The sequence below is a fragment of the Macaca fascicularis genome, chromosome 1 (genome assembly GCF_037993035.2).
Source record: "Macaca fascicularis isolate 582-1 chromosome 1, T2T-MFA8v1.1".
NCBI lineage: Eukaryota > Metazoa > Chordata > Mammalia > Primates > Cercopithecidae > Macaca > Macaca fascicularis.
In genome coordinates, this window is record NC_088375.1 from 120,202,523 (window position 1) to 120,223,601 (window position 21,079).

The window sequence follows — 21,079 nt, forward strand, 5'->3', positions numbered from 1 at the left end:
GGCTCATGTCAAAGGAGCTCATTCTTTCCGCCTACAGCATTAGCAATTTCCTACCAAGGTTCAATTTTTTGAAAGAAATTATTATTTGGTTTTAATTTATTTTATTTGCAACATAACTCAACAAGACATTCCTGCTCAGAGCAGAGTGGGAGCCTGCCCAAGGGCAGAGACTTAAGTTGGGGGGGGGGGTGGGCACATTGGCTATTTCTGAAGAGAGGAGGGCATAGGAGTGGGAGCCCTCTGATTTCTGTCTCAAACCTCCTCTTATTCTGCCTCCCATCCACCCCAACTCCTCTTCCTGCATCTGAGCAGTCTGGCCTGGGGGCTACCCAAACTCGGGATGCTCCATCCATGGCTGTAGATGCAATGAGAACAATGGGGGAGGGGGATCTGAAAGTGAGTTGGCCTCTGTAAAACCACCCTCAGCTTCAGAGCCAGGAAAGGCTGCCTCCCTCCTTCCCTCACCCCAGCCTCCTCCTTTCTCCCTCATGTAAAATCCTAGAGTGCTGTTGCCAGAAGGAGCCTCAAAGAGCTCCTAATCCAACTTCGGATAGGCACACTAAGCCCCAGATAGGGGATATGACAGCCTCATGGCTGCTTTGGTGCACCAATCCTGAATCCCAGCCATCCCAGGCCCTGTCCAATGTACTTATTTGCCACCACTCCATGCTTACTATCTCTGTTCCTGCTTCTCTCCTCCCCACCCCTACACCCAAAATCAGAATGAACGGGGTTTCTCTGCGAGATAGAATTGAAGGGCAACAATTCTACTTCTTTCCACCTCTTTCCCTCTCTGGGTTTGAGTGGGACCCCGGATCCTCCCTCCCAGGTCTTGGTGGGACCCTGGGACTCTGAATTTGATCTCTTCATATAGGAAGAAGCGAAAGTGTGTTTTGGGGTTGGGTTTGCAGGGCAAAGGGGTTTGAGAGACAAAAAAGTTTCCATCGTTACATGAAGAATTTTTTCTGCTTTGTGGCTGATTATGTGACCATAATGGTATCAGCAGTTGACCTGGGGGCAGGGGGAGGTGGCAGGCTAAAGAGGACAACTAGGGTGAGGCTTTATTTTAATGTTAAAAATACTTTTTAAATGTCTCCTTCTGAATGTGTGTTTCTTTATCTGTACAGCTGTCTCTCTGTCTGTTTCTCTGTTCTCTATCTCCTATAACTGTTTCTCTGTATCTCTATCTCATCCTCTGTCTCTCTTATTTTTATCTGTCTCTTGCCTCTATCTCTGTCTCTGTTTCTTTCTCTTTGTCTCTCTCACACACCCTAACTCCTACTCTTCAACTTCAGTAGCTAATGACTGACCCAGGGGCCCTAACCTGTTTCTGCAGCCCTCTCAGGGCAGCAGCTCCTTCACAGTGTTAGATTGAGAAATGCCAGGTCCAGAGCTGCTGCCGGGGCGCCAGAGACGCTGCAGAACCGCCTGCCGAGTGTGAAGGCTGAATCCGGGAACAATGAGAAATTATCTGTTAATTCTCGGCTCCTGCCACCTGCTCTGCTCCAAACGAGCTCCTTTACCTTCGGTTTAGATGCAAATTCCCCCACTCGATATAAGCAAAATATTGATTTGCCTGCATCACAGGTCTGGGCCCTTGGAACGGTCCTGTATTTTTTCATTCCCTCCAAAGGCAAAACAAGGCGCTTTGTTCTGTGAATTTCCCCAGGAACTCGCGAGGGGGAGGGAGAAATAGCAGCGGAGTGACAGAGTTGCCATAAACACGGGCAAAGAGCAGTTCTCCATTTGTATTTTACATAAACACAAACCTGCCTCTTGGGAAACTGCTAATAAGCATGTAGCCAGAGGCTCTCCTGGGTGCTGAGATCTGCATCGGGTGATGGAAAATAAGTTAATGGGGCCTCTGGGCTCCTCAGGTGGGTTTTCAGAAGCACCAGGAAGGCGAATGGGGATGCCAGAGTCCCACTTGTTCTTGGAACAGCAACCAAACACCTCCAGCAGGAAGGCAGCCCGGATTGCACAGTATCGCCTGCGTCGTGTCTGCCTGGTCCCTGCCTGAGTTCCTAACCTTCTCCTATCACAGGCACAGGGGTCAAGGTGGAAGCTGCGAACCTTCCACAATTGCCTCTCCCTCGTCCCCTAAACTTAGGCCCACGCTACGGTAGCACCAACTGGGTCTTCAGCACTGTGGACAGAGCCAGAGAGCGCCTCAAGGTGGAAAAGCCGCCTGGCTGGGCCAGGGTCCTCACAGGCCTCGCCTTAGCCCTTGGTGCCCAAGGCACTAGCTGCTAGAGGATAGCAAGTCTAAGGGCCGGCTGGCACAGATGGCGCGCAGTGGAGACCGCCAGTACCTAGGGCTCCGAATCTCCTCCCTCCGGAACGTGAGTCACTGCTCGAGTCACTTCCTACAAGCGTGTTAATGAAGAGGCAAGACCCTCTTCCCTCGCCAGCCACTCGGGCATACACCAACCCAGCGGTTTCCAGGGGCTTCAGCTAAAGTTTCCTTCCCAGCTCCGGGAGAGCAAATGGACCGGGGTCTGGGGCTTCAGGCGAGCCCCTCACAGAAGCGGCCCCACCGCCGACAGGTGGAGATCAAGAGACTCCCGTGATAGGCCCCCCAGCAGGGCGCTGGTCCCCCGGCCTCCCTGACCATGGCTCATAGACTTCCAGCGCTGAGTGAGGAGCCTCGAAGCCCCTCAGCCAATCTGTTCCTGGGCCTCACTCCACAGTTTCTGAGGGGATCTCTGCTTTAAGTCTAGCCTCAATCCTCCCGTTTAGCTTTCTGTCTTTCTTGTTATGCTTGGCAGAAAGATACATGATCTCTGGTGCTGTTTCACAGAAGCAGGGAAGTGGGGCGGCGGAACTGAGCGCCCTACGCCCTCTTGAAATGGCCCCCCATTCCTATTCGCCAGAAACTTTCCCCTCCCGTTGCCATGGAGAGAGACCGCCGCTGCCTCCCGTCGCCATAGCAACATGCGGGTACGGCTGACCGCAGGATTGCGGAGCTCGGAAAGTCTTGCAGTTCGCATCGCCCGCCTGTCTTGGGGTCTTCTACCTCCGAAGCTGGGACTCGGGGACCAGTCTAACTTCTCCCGTCAGGAACCTCTGCCAAGGTCCCCCCAGACCCAGCCTGACCGTCGCTCTTTCTGTTACGGGGTTATCTATTTCCCTGTCATTCGTGCGGCATGTGGCAGTTTCCCCAGTGTTATCACAAACACGATCTTTCTGTCCCCAGGGAGCCCGTGAAGTACTTAAAATCATTACACCACCTTTACGGAGAGGAAAATTGAGGCTCAGAGACGCCCAAGGTCACACCAGGCAGTGAATGCGGAGCGGGAACCCGGACTCCTTCTTGGCCTTGCACCCTCTGAGATTCGGGACAGCCCGGCTCCCCGCCTCGAACCCCCTACTCCCCGGACTCAGACCAGTCCCTGAGTGTAGAGGGGGCGGCCGCGAGGCGCCAGACTTGCCAGCTGCCGCGGGATGCCACGTGAGGGGCGGGGACCCTGCGGGGAAGTGATTAAAAGCAGAGCGGAGCCGCAGGGGGCCGCTGCAGGGAGGGTCTTCTTGGGGCCGTTGTGCCCCGCCCCAGTCCGGCCGCGGCGCGGGTTCGAGCTGCTGCTCGGCAGGCCTGGGTGTCTGGGGCATGAGCGGGGTGTGGGGGGCCGGCGGGCCTCGGTGCCAGGAGGCGCTCGCGGTCCTCACCTCGCTGTGCCGGGCCCGGCCGCCCCCTCTCGGGCTGGACGTGGAGACTTGTCGGAGCTTCGAGCTGCAGCCCCCAGAACGGAGTCCCAGCGCGGCAGGCGCAGGTAACGGGAGACCCAGGGCCCCTTCCCTTCCTGGATATCCGTCCTGAGGTCTCCCTTCCCCAAAGTCCCAGTCCCAGGGGCCCCAGAACCTAGAGAGAACTCTCCAGCTAGGGATTCTGGATTGGGAGCCAGCCTCGTCCAGCCCCCTGACCCATCGCTTGCACAGCCAGGAGAGACACGAAGGGGACCGGGGGTGGGGGTAGAACCCCCCTGGCCCTCCCGTATTACTACTGCGGACTGCGGGGGACCCCGCAGACAGCCAGGCTCCCAGGACCGGGCACCCTCGGGGCTTCAGTTTCCCTCGCATCTCCAAGCTCGCTCTGCGGGCAATCTACCAGGAGAGGGGTCCATGGAGAGCGGGAGACGAGGGGCGCCCGGCTAAGGAAGAGAGCTCGCCTCCTAGCAAGTGTCGAGGTCCCGGGGTCCGTGCGTCGGTCTGTCCGTCCGTGTGCGTGTTCTCGCGGTGAACGCGGGCGGACCCCCGGTCTCTCCGGGAGAAACTTGGGTCTGCGGCTGGCACGAGGTCTTTGTGTCCGGGTGTCTCTCCAGCTGCGAGTGGTTTTCCGCGTCTCCGCTGGGGGGCGGGGGACGGGGGGCGGGGTGGGGGAGGGTATGAGGGTGTTGCGGCGTCCTTCCCCCACCCCCCTCGCCCCTATAACTCGCTCCCTCCGTCCCTCTCGGACTCGGACTCCGGGCGGGTGCGCGACTGAGCGGGCGCCTCTCGCCGACTTTGCCAAGAGGGCGCCTCCTGCCCAAGCCGCGCGGACCCTGCGCCGGACGCAGCCCCAGGCGGCCGCCTAGCCGAGGCGGGAGCCCGAGCCGAGTCGAGCTCGCCGGAGCGGGTGAGTCCCGAGCCCGATCCCCGCCGGGCTGGACCCCGGCGCGCAGCTGCGGTGTCTCCGGGGAGTCGCGACAGCGGGAATGGCGTGTCGCGCCCTGGCGGCGGCAGCTGCGGGAGGGTCGGCGACGTGGCGGCCGGCCCCGGGTATTTACCTGCTGCACCAGTGCCCTGCAGTCACGCTCGCCGGCTGCCGCGGGGCTTCTTTGTCCCGACGTCTGGAGGGTCCCGGGCGGGAGGGAGTACGGGGTCGTGTCCCCTCCGTGGTGGAGGGGCTGGGGGGGTGAGAGGCCTGGAGAGAATGCGGAGTGGGGGTGGGGAGATCCTGCAGGGACCAGGGCACCGGGGTTCCAGGAGGCTCTGCGGGCTTCATTCCTCCTTGTTCCCCGACCCCGACTCCAGTAGGGCTGGGCCTAGGAGTACTCGGGAGTTGCCCAGTGGCTCCGCATCGCTGGCGCGGGAAGGGGAGACAGGGGCTGCCAGAGGCGGGAATTTGGTCCCCACGCCCTGCTCCAGGGACGAGATGCCAGGGACCGGCGGTTCCAGGAGCAGGTATAGGTGGGGTAAACTCCCCAGCGGCTGCAGGTCCCAGGGTCCTTTCACTTGAGGTTAAAGGTCGTATATAGAGGTAGATACCCGTGAGGAACAATTCAGGGGAGGGGGCAGTAGGCCAAGGGGAGCCTTGGGTGTGTGAGGGGGCTGTATCCAGCCTTGGGGTGATTGGAGCCCACCTGAGCCCCGTGAGGGTCGTAGGAGGCGCTGCTCTCCCTAGTTGTGGCAATGTTTAGTCAATGGCTTGATCACTGCAGCAGAAGGGACTGAGGTTAGACATAAAGAAGAACTTTTAGAGGGTAGTATGGAGATGGAGGTTGGGGAAGTTGATTCCCTGCCTTGGAGATTCGCAGAACACGTTAGGCCTAACAAGTTATTATTATAAGACTCTGGTTCTCTGGTGCCATCCCCTCCCACACCACCGGTTTCCCCATACCCACCAGACACAGAATTTTCCCTATCAGGGAGTCTCTTCCTGCCTCTCCCTACTCCCCAGCTCCCTTCCATCTTTTCCACCAAGGATCCATCTCCAGCGGGGCCTTAATGCTGGTCCTGACCCTCAGAGCCTACAGGGTGAGAACATACCTGTGGAGTTCCACCTGGGATGGAAGCTGCCTCTCCTGTCTGTTCAGGGCAGAAATGCCAGGGGTGAGGGTGGAAGTTGCTGGCAGTGGGGCAGGGCTGTATGTACGCAGCACATCTTGGTAGGGGGAAGCACTGGTGTTCTGACTCCAGAGGGATACCCATCATCTGCAATGACAGGTGCCTGGATGGCCAGGTTGAGGGTGAGAAAAGCCTGAGGGGTGAGAGTCAGCAGGCCCAGATGAATTACTATGCCTTCCCTGCAGGCTGTATCAGAAGATGAGTTCGAGTTAGCTCTGGAAAACTTTAACTTTGGCTGCTGAGTCACAAGTCCCGGGAAGCCCAGGGTCCAAGTTGGGAGGCTGAAAGGGATGTGGGGAGGCAGGAGCAGACCCTTTGATCATAGCAAGAGAAAGATAGTGGTTGAGAGTGGCCTTGGGATCTTGAGAATTTAGGTGACTAGAGGGTCTGGGGAGATGCCATGGAGTTCAGGACCAGGCCCCAACTGTTCCACCTCCCAGCCTGCTCCCTGCATCCCAGAGCCACTACCTGGGTCCAGATTCTCCAGCCAGCAGAATGCTAGAGTTTTTCATTTGTTGTAGTTTTATGAAAAATGCAAGTGGCTAGAGCATGCCCAGCTCTCTTTACCATTTTATGTTTTCCCTTGACTTTCTCCTGTTATAAGTCTCTAGCTTACAGATTTCTAGTAACACCCTGGGATTCGACAATTGAGATTCAGACTCCACTGTCATTTGCTGAGACTCCTCTATAGGCCAGAGTCTGTGCTAGGAATTGCACAGGAAGTCTCAGTTAATCAGACCCTGACTTGGAAACACCTGTACACAAACTGTTCCAACTAAAAGCAATTTTCCCCTTTTTCTTTAAAAACTCTGGAGCCACAGCCCTGCTATTCTCCTTAATACATCCCAAGTGAACTAACAAGCAGTTCTCCACCTTTCATTGTGTCATTTGCCTTGTGGAAATGAATGAACTTTTTCCATAAGCCAAGTTGCAGAGGTTTAGGTATGGTCAGCATGGGTTCTGTACCTACGGTAGCAAGCAGAGGTCCAGAAGTGCTTCAGAAAATGCAGAAACCTGACAGGAGACCTCAAGCTTCCCTGCTTTTCTTAGGCTGGCAGCTGGGAGTGGTTAACTCCAGTTTTCTTGTGGCCATGAGATTTATGTGATATTTGTCCTTCTCACTGGAAGGATGGAATTCTGCAGATTTTGCCGTTGTTGAGGAAAGGTACAATGCACAACCCTTTAGAACCCAAGGAGATGATATTCTTATTAGTGTGTTTTGAGCTTTAGAGTTCTGGAAGCAGGGTCCAGTATCTAGGAGTTGTAGAGCCCTTCGATTTACAGTTCTAGAAGTTCTCTTCTCTCTCTGACTTTGATGAGAACGTCAAGTAGGGATGGTGGTTTCAGTAGTTGTCATCCCTCTAAGCTCTGTACAAAAGACATGTTCTCTTCTAACTGTCTGAAGCTTATCTTCCCTGTCCACAGAGTTAGGGGTATAACATGTGGCTGCAAATAGTGAGGAGTGGCATTGAGGCATCTGGATCAAGCCAGGTTTCTTTATGGTCTGTATAGGGTTGTCTGGCGTAGGGAAAGCATGCTAAGACAAAGTCCCGACTAAACTAGGTGGCATCCTTTCTAGTCTTGCTTAGGAAAGGAAGCCTGTAAGGACAGAGTCACACTTAGGAACCGAAATCAGAGGAGTCTCTGAAAGTAGAAATAAATAGGGGCATCCGGATCTGGGCACTCCAAGTATAATGACACAACCTCATCCCTCCCTTCTTTCTTCTAGGAGCACTGAACTCTTTCTTGCTCCCCGAGGACCCAGGCAGACCCCTCCTCTCACTAGTTGCAGGTACAAACAGGGAGAGGAGCATAGAGGGAAAAGAATTTCTGACTGTCTGCCCCCAACCTCCATCACTCCAGCCTTGATCCCACATTCAGAAGGCCCACATGCCCTGACCCCTCAGGCAGAAAGGTACAGTTACCATCCGCCAAAATAATAATATTAGTAATTGCTAAATTAGTGCCAATGCTCTCTTAGCTATAACACTCCACATTCGTCTCCAATTTAGCTCTGAATCCCCTAATGATGGTGGAAGCGAGCGCCCAGTCATAAAGCTTGGTGCGGCCGTAATTAGCTTGGCATTGTCTCTCCTCATCACAGCTTTTTCAGGAGCATTAATTCCTTCTCTGTTTGGACTCTGCTAATTATCCCCATTGGTAGCTCAGGCTGGATCTCTGAAAGAAGGAAAGGAAGCAAAAGCCCTCTGCTCCCCTCCCCCCAGCCCTGAATTTTAATTACACCGGCTTCTCCTAATAAACTTACAAGCCCTGGCAGAGCTTATTATTAATGGGCCACATATGAGCCTCAGTACAGAATAGCTCTGTTCTCCTAACACACACACACACACACACTCTCTCTCTCTCTCTCTCTCTCTCTCTCTCTCCCTCTCTCTCTCTCTCTCTCTCTCTCTCAGATATTCCTCAGGGACACCTTCTCCAGAGGCCACTGGTTACTTGCCTGGTGGCTGGTGGGCAACCTGAAGTGTCAGCTTTCCAGGGAAGAAGTAAGATGGGGCAGGTGGTGACCAGGCTGGTCATAATCTGAGTCTCTGGGGCTCTGTCCAGGTTCATAGGGTCAGGCCAAAAAGTGGGAGTATCCCTGCCATCCTCTCCTGAGTACAACTAAGAAATGCCTGCCCCCTCCACCCCCTGCCAACTTCTCTGTCCAACCTGGGACTCTACAGCTCAATCTGTAGTCCTCCCAGATATCTGGTTCAAGAGCCCAGATTTGGGCATCAGAAAGTCCTAGGTTCAAATCCCAGCTCTTCTCCTTAATGCACTGTACCCTTGAACAAGTTACCTGGTTAACATCTCTACACTTAGTTTATTTATCTTTAAGCTTGAATACCAATTTCTTAGGGAGGGTAAAAATATTAAATCAGATAATGTAAAGGGCATAATGCTTACTATGTAGAAATGAATAAATAATATTATTAGTATTTTATGAGTGGTTCTGCCAGAATATCTTCTCTTCCCAGGCTAAACACTGTTCTTCCAAGCTCCTGGGCCTCTGCGTCACTTGCTCCCTGGCCTCTGGGCTGTGCTTTGTCCATGTCTCTATCTGTGTCTGCACGAGAGCTGCTTGGCAGAGGCAGCTCCTGCTCTCCCCAGCCTGAGCGCTGACCATTTCTGAGGGTCCACCACCAATTCCAGGCCCTGAAGCCAACCTTCTCTGGCTTTGGGATGAGCAGGGAAAATGGTTCTTTCTTTTTGCTTCCTCTTCCCAGTTTATCTCTTCAATTACAATTGGTTAGGAAGAATGCCTGTTACTGTTACAAAATGGATTTTTCTGACATGAGAGCCCATTAGAAAAATGGGAACAATAGCAAGCGATAAGAGTTGCTGATGAATTCTAACACTATGGGTGGAGAAGAGGAGAGGGGGCACTAGGGCTGTCTTTGGAGAAAGAAGTGTCAGTGGGGGAAGATAAGAAAGCCCTGAGCTGCTAATTAATAACCCAGCGTTTTCTGGAAGAGGAGGGAGACCATGGGCCATCACCCCAACAAGACAGTCTCATTTAAGGTGACAAGCAGATTCTACCCTGATGGCCTTGAAGGGGATCTCAACTTCCCAGGAGAGAAGAGGGGCCTGACGTCCCTCGGATGCTTTGTCCTCTGATCTGGTGTCTCCCTTCCCTGGCTCAAAGACTTAGCTTTGTGTCTGTTCTGTATACACAGTCAATTATTATCCTCCACCAAAAAACAAAACATGAAGAATAACAGCAGCTTACATTTTGGGGACATTCACCATGTACCAGAGCCTGTGTTCAAAATCTTAGCTTATTTAATATTCACAATAATTCTGAAAGGAATAATTTGAATCCTGACTAAATAAAAGAGAAAACTAAGATTTGGACAGGTTAAATAACTTGCTCAAGTTCACGCAATTAGAAAGCAATGAGGATGGTACACGCTATGCTGTCATTCATTCTGGCACTGCCACCCACCTGAGATGTCCATCCTGAGTCTGAGCACCTGTGAGTCCAGTTTCACAGCCAGGGCTAGGAGCCATGTGCCCCTGTACAAGGCTATGTCACTCGGGTGATCCCAAAGCCTAGTTCCATAGCTGTTTTCTCTCCCATAGGGCTGCTGGATAGCTGGCTACTATGGTTTACCAAATCAGGTGCCCATGAAATACTAGAGCTCTTCTGATGCCTGAATGAAAACATTTCACAATGAATATTGGCTTCTTTTCCCCAAATTTCAAGAAATTTTTCAAGAACATAGGATGTTCTCAATTACAGGTTTTTCTTCCATGATTTTCTTACTCCTTTGGAATTCATTGCTGTTCACCAGCTGGCTGGTGATGGTAACAACAAAGCAACTGAGGAAGCAGCAAGCAAATGAGTATTAGCAGGAAAGCCTGGAGATGTGTGATCTGAACCATGGTTTTGTTATGTCTCAAGATACAGGCAGACCTGGCTACGTCCGAAACTGTTATATTATTTCTGCTAGTCAGATTGTTCTTGGTTTGTGAAGGCAAGGTTAAAACTATCTCTATTGATTAATGTTCATGGTTTGCAGGTGTTCTGCCCACTAAACAAATTTCAAAACTAAGAACTGTTTCAAATTGGGCTGGGCATAACTAATTCTAATAAAAATAGGTAATATTTATTTTATTGCTTATTACATCTTAGGCACTATCCTCAACACTTTTGGTCTCATTTAAACCTTACAATGACCCTATAAGGTAGATACTATTATTACCCCCAATTTATAGATGAGGAAACTGAGGCTGAGAAATGTTACCTAGTTTGCCAAAGGCACACAGTTTAAAACTAGTGGAGGTAGACTGTGAGTGAGCCCAGTCTGACTTCAGGGCAATGCTTCCTTCTCTCTAAGCTGAAGAGGAAGTAAAGAAGAAGACAGGGAAGAAGAATCCAAATACCTAGGAAGTACTTTCTCTTTTTCAGGGCTGGGCTGAGCCCTCTCTCCCTTACTGGAGGCTTACTTCTCACTTTTCCTGAAGTGAATGCGTGGTGTAAATTGGAAGAGCACTGGATCAGGACTCAGAAACTGGTGGAGTTGCCCATCAAAGTTCTAGCTGCCTCAAGGGGTCAAAGTTCAAACAAGATGTGAATGGGGAAAGGATTTTGAAGTCTCTTTGTGCACCTGTGATTTCCTAGGGGACATGTCCCAGTGGGTTGGCCCCAGCAAACCCAGAGTTGGAAGGCACACAGCTTAGGTTATCTGGGCAGCCCTTAGGCTGTACCTCAATGTACCTTAAACTAGGAGATGAGGGCTGTCTGAGTTCGAGGAAATGTATAGCGATTTTAAAGGGGGTAAATCCTCTACAATCACCTCCCTCCCTGCTGCTTGTTTCTGGTCTTACCAGCCTTGCTCACCAACCTTGCTCACCAACCTTGCATCTCCTGTGAAGATGAACCCACCCAGTGTTTGAGACCTAATTCTCCTTGTACTGCCTGCCAGTGAGATGTCAAAAGCCCAGGCTCCTCTAGTCCTGGAAGAAGATTCTTCAGGCACAGGACGGGCCTCCTGGTCTCATATAACCACTATTGGGCACTGGGTGCTGATTCCAATAACCCATGCTCTCTGCCTTCCCTAATCACAGCTCTGAGCGAAGAGCAGCTGGGGGTCATGTGGAGAAGCAATCTAAATAGCAACCACACGGAGGAAAACCTCATTCTCCTGCCCCACCCCCTTCTCCTACCTCTCTTTTTTACGAATTCAATTTTTTGTCAGGCTGAACATTTAAATGCACTGCATGCTCTCTAGATTCCCCCTACCCCCTTCTCATTAAAATTCTAATTATCACCAGAACAAGTAAGATGTATGATCAAAGGAAAGCAAAGCCCTAGAAACACCTTTTGTTTTGAGGTGAGTCATATTGCAGAGAATGCATCCAGAACAGCTGTAACAAAGAACAGATGTGAAGGGCTAGAGATGGCCGGATATGTAGAATAAGGACACATATAGCTGTGGTGACTTTCCCGGTGAGCCCACTAGGATAAAGGCCTAAAGAAACAGTCTCCAAATTATTTAGATCATGAACTCATAACAGGTTAAAAAAAACAACTCAGTGCCTCCAATATATGTTTTTTTTGTTCCCAAGTTACATACATGTTTCACAGAACCAGACTGGCTCAGTTGTAGCCCTGTTTCACCACTTACTAGTTGTGTGACCTGGGTAATCTATTTAACCTTCTGTGCCTCAGTTTCCACATCTGTAAAATGAGGATAATAATCATATCTTTTTCATTGGAGAGGATTAAATAAGTGAATAGATATAAAGCTCTTTGAACCTTAGACATAGTAATGTTGAATACATTGCCTAAATCTAATAATAATATGCTATTAGTCCTGTCAACCTGTATATTAAAATTTTGATTTCTTTTAAAGATTACAAATATTAAAATGGCTTGGTTTTTTGTCTCTTGTGTCCCCCCTGCCCCAAGGTTCACCCCCATTGGAGACACCACCACATTGGAGACCTTTAGTATAGAAGTTGACTTAGAATGAGCTTTCCTGGTGTCCAGCAGTCTCAGGTGAAGAACTAGCTCCAGCTCCTTTGGCCAGGAAAAGGCTCTAATGTCTCTGTGCAGGGAGCCAGGCGTTGGGAAGGCTTGGGAAGGGGGTGGTGGTAGGTGGCTCAGGACTTGAGGATTCTCTGCTATTATTCTCTATTCTCAGAGGTGACAGCTGATCTAGGCAAGTAACTTGCAGCAAAGGAGTCAAAAGGCAGTGCTGGCTTCCCAGAGAGAGTGGCTGATATCCTCACCTCCTTCTTGGCCCCTCTGATGTGGGATCTCTTTCCCTGGAGCCTATGTGCTGTGGGAGTACCTGGATCCCCTTAGGAGGGGCCTGGGCGTTTTTGTATCCCAAGCCTAGCCCAGAACTTGGCACATGGCAAGTACTCAGTAAATGTTGCTTGAACTTAATTGAAATGAGAGCTAATTACAGCCTCCTCATATATCATTCTTTCATTCACTCATTCATTCCATGTGCCAGTTTCTGTGCGAGGCCCTGAGTCAGACAAAGAGGAAAAACATGTGTCAAAGTAGCCTACAGTTTAACCAGAGACAGACAGGCCAGGGCAGAGGAAAGAGTGCCAGGCTGAGTGGTGGACATCTGGACCCTAGTCCAGGTTCTGTGTCTGAACAACCTGTGACTCCAAGTAAGTCCCTTCTGTGGACCACTGCTCCCATCTTTAAAGGCACAGCCTGGAGTCAGTCCTTGTGGAGTCATTTCTCACCTTAAATAGTAATATTTTTAAGGCATTTGGACAGGCTAAGACAGAGGCTGCAAACTTATAGGCTTTCACGGGCCAGGCAGGGAACAGGGAGTGGAGGGTTGAACTGGTGAGGACATATCCTTACAAAGAGAGTCACCAGTTCCCACTATGTGGGAGCCCGTGTCAATTACCAAGTCATTCGTCTTTTCCAGTGAAGTCAGAAGTCTGGGGTGATGATGATGGTGGAATTTCTTAACATTTCAATCATTAAGCAAGCCAAACAAAACTCCTCTGCTAGCTTGTCCACAGTAACAGTTTTGCAAACCCTGCAAGGTCTGCCCTTGGTTCAGAGCCTTCTGACTTCTCTACTCCGAGCAAGAAGAGGCCTTGGACTCAAAGGTTCATTCTCAAATTTGGAGAGGGAAGTGGGATGGGAGGTTTGCTTAATAATTTCTCACAAAGAGGGGCATCCCTCATAGGGGCATACCCCTTTCTTGGGATAATGGGCATCCCTGGGGTTAGGGGTGGGCTGGGGGTGGGGCAGTGAGTGCCCACCTCCAAACCAATCACAACATTTAAAACACCATTTTTATAGCAAAGCTCTTGAATAGCCACAGGAAGGAAGAGGACAGCTCTAGGAATCATTTGTATATGAATACCTTGGAGATATTGTAGGTTCAGTTACAGACCGCTGCAATAAAGCATATATCAAAATAAAGCAAGTCACACAAATTTTTCGGTTTCCCAGTGCATATAAAAGTTATATATATATATACACACACACACATACACACACACACATATATACACACACACGTAAGTTATATAAACTTATATGTATATATACACATTTAAGTATATATAATTTATACATATATACATATGTATGTATATAGAGATATATATAACTTTTATACTATACAACTTTATACTATATATGTATACATGTATATATACACACATATAACTTTTATGCTATACTACTTTTATACTATATATGTATATATGTATATATACACACATATAACTTATACTATACTACTTTTATACTATATATACATATATGTATATAGAACTTTTATACATATAAGTATATGTAATTTATATATATGCATATGTAAACATATATATAACTGTGTAATTCTATTGTGCACTTAATAGACTACAGTACATTTTATAAAAATATTTTCTAAAAATAAATAGAATTATTAGAATAGCATAATAGAATTAAACAAAATATATATACAGTATAAAATATGCATATATACAGTATAAAATATACTGTAGTCTATTAAGTGTATACAGTATATACATATATGTGAATATGTACATATATACAGTATAAAATATACTGTAATATACTGTAAATATAATGGCATCAAGAATGGTGAATCCTATTCAGATGGTTTTCAATTTACTTTGCCCAGATCCATCAGAGGAATCACTATCCGTGGCAGCTAAAGCCTAACAAAACGTATACAATGTAATATATATACCTATACATATATATATGTATACAGTGTAAAATATACTGTAGCCCCTTAAGTGTGCAATAGAATTACACCCAAAAACAATATATATCTTAATTTTAAAAACTTTATTGCTAAAAAATGCTAACAATCTGAGCCTTCAGTGAGTCTTAATCTCTTCTTGATGGTGGAGGGTCTTGCTTCGATGTTGATGACTGCTGACTGATCAGTTTGGTGGTTGCTGGTGACTGGAGTGGCTGTGGTAATTTCTTAAAATAAAAAAACAGTGAGTTTGCTGCGTCAATGGACTTTTCCTTTCACTAAAGATCTCTCTGTAGCATGCACCGCTATCTGAGAGCATTTTATCCACAGTAGAACTTCTTTCAAAATGGGAATCAATCCTCTCAACCCCTGCCACTGCTTTATGAACTCAGGTTATATAATACTCTAAGTCCTTTGTGGTCATTTCAACAATGTTCACAGCATCTTTACCAGGAGTAGATTTTATCTCAAGAAACTATTTACTCATCCACAAGAAGCAACTCCTCATCCATTCTTCAGGCTCCACTTCTAATTCTGGTTCTCTTGCTATTTCTACCACATCTGCAGTTACTTCCTTCACTGAGATCTTGAACCCCTCAAAGCTATTGACAATGTTTGGAATCAACTTCTTTTAAATTTCTGTTAATGTTGATATTTTCACCTTTTCCCCTGAATTATGAATGTTCTTAATGGCATCAAGAATGGTGAATCCGATTCAGACGGTTTTCAATTTACTTTGCCCAGATCCATCAGAGGAATCACTATCTATGACAGCTGAAGCCTAAGATTTGAAAGTTGAAGTTACTCCTTGATCCATGGGCTGCAGAATGGATGTTGTGTTAGCCAGCATGAAAACAACATTAATCTCCTTGCACACCTCCATCGGAGCCCTTGGGTGACTAGGCGCATAGTCAATGAGCAGTAATATTTTGAAAGGAATCATTTCTTCTGAGCAGTAAGTCTCAACAGTGGGCTTAAAATATCCAGTAAACCATTCTTAAACAGATGTGCTATTATCCAGGTTTTGTTGTTCCATTTTTAGAGCATAGGCAGAGTAGACTGAGCATAATTCTTAAGGACTGTAGGATTTTTGGAATGATAAATAAGCATTGTTTTCATCTTAAAGTCATCAGCTATGTTAGCCCCTAAAAAGAGAGTCAGTCTGTCCTTTGAAACTTTGAAGCCAGGCATTGACTTCCCCCTTCTAGCTGTGCAAGTCCTAGATAGCATCTTCTTCCAATATAAGGCTATTTCTTATACACTGAAAATCTGTTTTTCAGTGTAGTCACCTTCATCAATTATCTTAGCTAGATCTTTTGAATCACTTACTGCAGTTTTTACATCAGCACTTGCTGCTGCTTCTTTGAACTTTTACATTATGGAGAGGACTTCTTTCCTTAAACCTCAAGAACCAACCTCTGCTAGAATAAAACTTTTCTTCTGCAGCTTCCTCTCCTCTTTCAGTCTTCATAGAATGAAAGAAAGGTACTGTCTTGCTCTGGATTAGGCTTTGGCTTAAGGGAATGTTGGGGCTGGTTTGATCTTCTGTCCAGACCACTAAAGCTTTCTCCACATCAGCAATAAGACTGTTTTGCTTTCTTATCATTTGTGTGTTTACTGGAATAGCACTTCTGATTACCTTTAAGAACTTTTTCTTTGCATTCACAACTTGGCTGTGGGGCACAAAATGCCTCACTTTTGGTCTGTCTTGGCTTTTGATATGCCATCCTTACTAAGTTTAATTATTTCTAGCTTTTGATTTAAAATGAGAGTCATGTGACACTTTCTTTGACCTGAACACTTACAAGTCAAAGTAAGGTTATTAATTGGCCTAATTTCAATATTGCTGTGTCTCAGCAAATAGAGAGGCCCAAGGAGAGGAATGGCCAGCCAGGGGAGCAGTCAGAACACACACAATATTTACCAATTAGGTTGGCCATCTTACGTGGGTACAGCTCAGGACGCCTCAAAACAATGACAATAGGAATATCCAAGATCACTGATCACAGATCATAGATCACCATAACAACTGTAATAGTAATTTAAAAGTTTGAAATAATGTGAGAATTACCGAAAAGTGACACACAGACACAAAATGTGCACATGCTGTTGGAAAACTGGCACCAAAAGACTTGTTCAAGGCAGGGTTGCCACAAAGCTTCAGTTCGTAAAAAACACAGTATCTGTGAAGCACAATAAAGTGAAGCATAGTAAAATGAACTGTGCCTGTATTTAACTTTCACGTGCTCTGTGTAGATCAGATTCCAACTTAATAGAAGTATTTATTGAACCTACTATGCACAGACTTCTGGGAGTACAGAAGAACATAATGCTTGCCCTCAAAGAGACTATGCTGACTCTCATTCACTTGAAGTCAACTCAATGTTTATTGAGTTCCTGTCTTGGGCTCAGTGGGGATGGGATAAAGAAGAAAAGAGGATGAGTTAGCCAGTGTCTGCCCCCCAAGGTATCACAGCCTGTTAAGGAAGTAGGCTGTAGACAAAAATGACTCGTAAGTCTGGCCATAGTAGCAGCTTTAATAGAAATTCAAACAGCGTCTGAACATGCATGCTTCACGAATTTGCACATTTGCTTAGGCTACTATTTAAATTACTTTCCTTTCCCTGTGCACACGCCAATAGGCAGTAGAGAAGACAGCCCAGGTGCTCCCCAAGCTGGCTGGGGGGAGGGGGTGGGGGCGGGAAAGAGGATGATGCTGGAAGAATCAGATTGAGGTGAACACAAGGCTGCAGATATTCCACGAAGTGGACAATCAAGAGTCAACCCTGAAACCACCTCTCCCTCTGACCTGGCAGCTTTCTCATGACCATTCTTCTCTCTTCTTCCGTCTTTGTCCCTTCTGTGTGCCCCCTCCTCCAACACCCTCACCCGCTTCTCCCCGCCTCTGTCTGTCTGTCCCTCCCTGCCTGGCTCATGCCGAGGGCAGGCACCTCTGTCAGCCTCCTCGCAGTTGTAGTTATTGTGTGTGGCGTGGCCCTGGTGGCAGTTTTTCTCTTTCTCTTTTGGAAGCTGTGCTGGATGCCCTGGAGGAACAAGGAGGCCTCCAGTCCCTCTTCTGCTAATCCCCCCTTGGAAGCCCTCCAGAGCCCCAGCTTCAGAGGCAACATGGCGGACAAGCTGAAGGACCCCAGCACCCTGGGCTTCCTGGAGGCGGCCGTGAAGATCAGCCACACATCCCCAGATATCCCAGCTGAGGTGCAGATGTCGGTCAAGGAGCACATCATGCGTCACACGCGGCTGCAGCGGCAAACTACAGAGCCAGCCTCATCCACCAGGTGAGGAGTGGACCGCTCCCTTCCCTGATCCCACACCTCCACACTCCCTTAATACATCTATGGGATTCCAGCCTGTGAGGATCAGAGATCAGAAATAATAACACATATCCTTTGATGGAGAAATATGTCAGAAGATGTGATCCATGATGGGTGATCAACGAGGAGGAAAGACTTCACGAAAGGGAAACCTTTGAGGCTGGTTGCTGTACATGTGGTGTGCACTTGGGGTATGTGTGGATATGAGGGGAATGGAATAGTGGAATTGGGGAGTGTCGGATGTTTGGAAGGAAAGGCTTCAGGCAGAAGGAAGAGAACGGCAAAGGCCTGGAGAGGTAAGAGTTCATGGTGTGTTTAGGGATATGTCTGTAAAGCCCGATAGCTACAGTCTGCAGTGCGTGGCAGATAAGGCAAGAGAGTCTTAATAGTTTGAGAATGAGGATTCCTTTAAAGCCTTTCAGAGTTCCCTGTATGACAACAATTGTAAATACATACAGCATCCTTTAACTGAAAATAGCAACAAGAAAAACGTAACGACAAAAACCTACCCCAAATTCAGAAATACTTTTAAAAGATGTGGCGCAAGCATGTGTAAGGCATTGTATTTACTCAAAACTTAGGGCTCTGATGGATTCCTAGGTCCCTGCAATGGCTCTCCAGGCCCTCAGGGGACCAACCAAAGAGAATGAGTCCTGATCTTCAGACTGGAGGCCAGGAATGAACATGCTAGGGGTCACACTGACAGTTTGTCATATGGCCTTGGGCAAGTTCCTCACCTTCCCTTAGCCTCGCTTTTTCCAACTGTAAAATAAGGCTGATGACTTATATGGCAGTTGTGAGGAGCCAATGGAAGAATGAATGTAATCGATAAGGAGAGCTAACACATATATTGCTTATGATTATGCTTGGCTCTGTTCTAAGCACTTCATATGTAATCAATTCATTTTACTCTCACAGCAATCCTATGTGGTTGTTACTTTTATTATCCTCGTTTTTATGGCACAGAGAGGTTAAATAACTTTCCCAAGATCTCAACTGGAAAGTGACAGAGCCAAGACTGACCTATGCAGTCTAACTCCAAAGCCCATGCTTTTACCACTCCGCTGCCTGCTGTATAGCAAATGCCCAACAAATGGAGATGCTGATGACGGTGATGAAGGGGGTGCCACACTGATGATAAGAAGGGATGGTCCTTCTCTTAAGGGATCTCATGATTTAATAAGGAAACCAGAGTTTTGTCTACTAGGAAGTAAACCTAAAAAGCAGGTAACAGAAAAGCAGGAAAAAGTGATTATGATAGCAATGGCTAACATTTATTGAGCTTACTATATATCAGGCGCCATTCCAACTACTTTACATATATTAAGACATGTAATGCTCACCACAACCTTGTACACCAAGTGTGTGCAGAGGAAAAGTGGGGTCAAGAAGAGGAAGGAAGAGGGGGCTCAACAAGGGATACAATGAGCCAGGGCTTCCAGGCTCGTGTCTGCCTTCATCCCCCTTCCCCTGAGCCCTGACCACACTCCCTCTGCCCCCTCCTGCCCTCTACCAGGCACACGTCCTTCAAGCGCCACCTGCCAAGGCAGATGCACGTCTCCAGTGTAGACTATGGCAACGAGCTTCCACCAGCAGCAGAGCAGCCCACCAGCATTGGCCGCATCAAGCCTGAGCTCTACAAGCAGAAGTCGGTGGATGGGGACGATGCCAAGTCTGAGGCCACCAAAAGCTGCGGGAAGATCAACTTCAGCCTACGTTATGATTACGAGACGGAGACCCTGATTGTGCGTATCCTGAAGGCTTTTGACCTCCCTGCCAAGGACTTTTGTGGAAGCTCTGACCCTTATGTCAAGATCTACCTCCTGCCTGACCGCAAATGCAAGCTGCAGACCCGGGTGCACCGCAAGACCCTGAACCCCACCTTTGATGAGAACTTCCACTTCCCTGTGCCCTATGAGGAGCTGGCTGATCGCAAGCTGCATCTCAGCGTCTTCGACTTCGACCGCTTCTCCCGCCATGACATGATTGGTGAGGTCATCATGGACAACCTCTTTGAGGCCTCTGATCTGTCTCGGGAAACCTCCATCTGGAAGGACATCCAATATGCCACAAGTGTGAGTACAGCCCTGTTCCTTGGCTTTTTGAGGATTTGTGGTTCTGGGTTGGGTTGGACATGTCCCCAACCCCTCATTTCCTAGAGACAAATGGGCCTTTTCCTTTTGGGATAGGAAGAGGGACTCTGGAAACTGCCCAGTGGCCCAGCCTACCCTTGCACTCTGCCCCAGGTTGGAATGGCAGACAGCAGAGTCCCCATGTAGCTAGGAAGGGGAGGGATTTTTTATCTGTGGCTTCTGGTTGCATGTTCTGGGATGGTTCTTTCTACTGAGAGTACTGATATAGAGAGTACTGATATAGATACAGAAACCTGGCATAGGCAATCGAAACAGGCCATATCAATTAGGCTGAACCAGGCTATGCTGCAGCAGCAAACGATCTGAGGATTTTGTGGCTTTAGACAACCAAAGTTTATGCCTTGTTCATGTTTTGTGTGCTTTGCATCTGGGCTGGGGACTCTACTCCACCTTGTTACCTGGGGACCCAAGCCAACAGACGCTGCATTTAGACACGGGCCCCCACAGTTAAACATCAGGAGGAAGAGGAAGTGGCAAATCATGCACTGTTTATTAAAGCTTCCACGCAGAAGTGACACATGTCACTTCCACTCCCATTAGAACAAGACACATGGTAACTCCTAATATCGAGGGAGAAGGGGCAAATTAATCCTACCGAGTGCCCAGAAGGAGAGCTGGACATACCTAATGAACAGCACAAATGACGACACAGAGCAGAGTCCCTTCGCTTGGGCATTGTTTTCCCAGTCATGTATGGGAGATGGGGGAGGCCAGCCCAAAAGGAGACCTGACTAACCCCTACACAGGAGGTGGGTGCTGGGCTGTTTGCAATCAGCTGGAATTAACCAGGGAAGGTTTCAAGGAGCTGGGGCTCAAGTTGGCTTTTAAGAGAAGAGAGCACAGGTTTGGCACAGAGAACTGGAGAGGGCACATCTGGAGCCCTTCGGTCTGGCATAGCCCTTCGCTCCAGTCCCGAGTTGAGGAAACTGTACAGCTGCGTCCTGCAGGTATAGCTAGTATCCTCTCTCTAAGCCACCCCCCCACCCCCAGGCAGCTAAGAGCTCAGTGGGGGCGTTCCCTCCAAGCTCCAGTGGCCTTGCATCTGCTGTCTGGAGTGCTAACAGGT

General features: G+C 48.4%; 1 protein-coding gene across 14 annotated transcripts in view; it reads left to right on the plus strand.

The window, feature by feature from the left end:
* Positions 1-3,510: 3,510 nt before the first annotated feature.
* SYT6 (synaptotagmin 6) overlaps positions 3,511-21,079 on the plus strand; it is a 73,175-nt gene continuing 55,606 nt past the window's right edge. For 6 of the 14 annotated variants that reach the window (XR_001483378.4, XR_006690485.3, XM_065547476.2 and 3 more), the window contains exons 1-3: positions 3,511-3,770; positions 17,476-17,824; positions 19,377-19,935. Coding sequence is in view for 8 of the 14 variants with exons in the window: in XM_065547476.2 (XP_065403548.1) it covers positions 3,608-3,770; positions 17,476-17,824; positions 19,377-19,935 (1,071 nt within the window). In the remaining 6 variants the exon portion in view is untranslated. Of the gene's footprint in view, positions 3,771-4,455; positions 4,613-17,475; positions 17,825-19,376; positions 19,936-21,079 lie in introns of those variants that run through there. The other 8 variants (XR_012416229.1, XR_012416232.1, XM_045365273.3 and 5 more) reach the window with 3 other exon arrangements.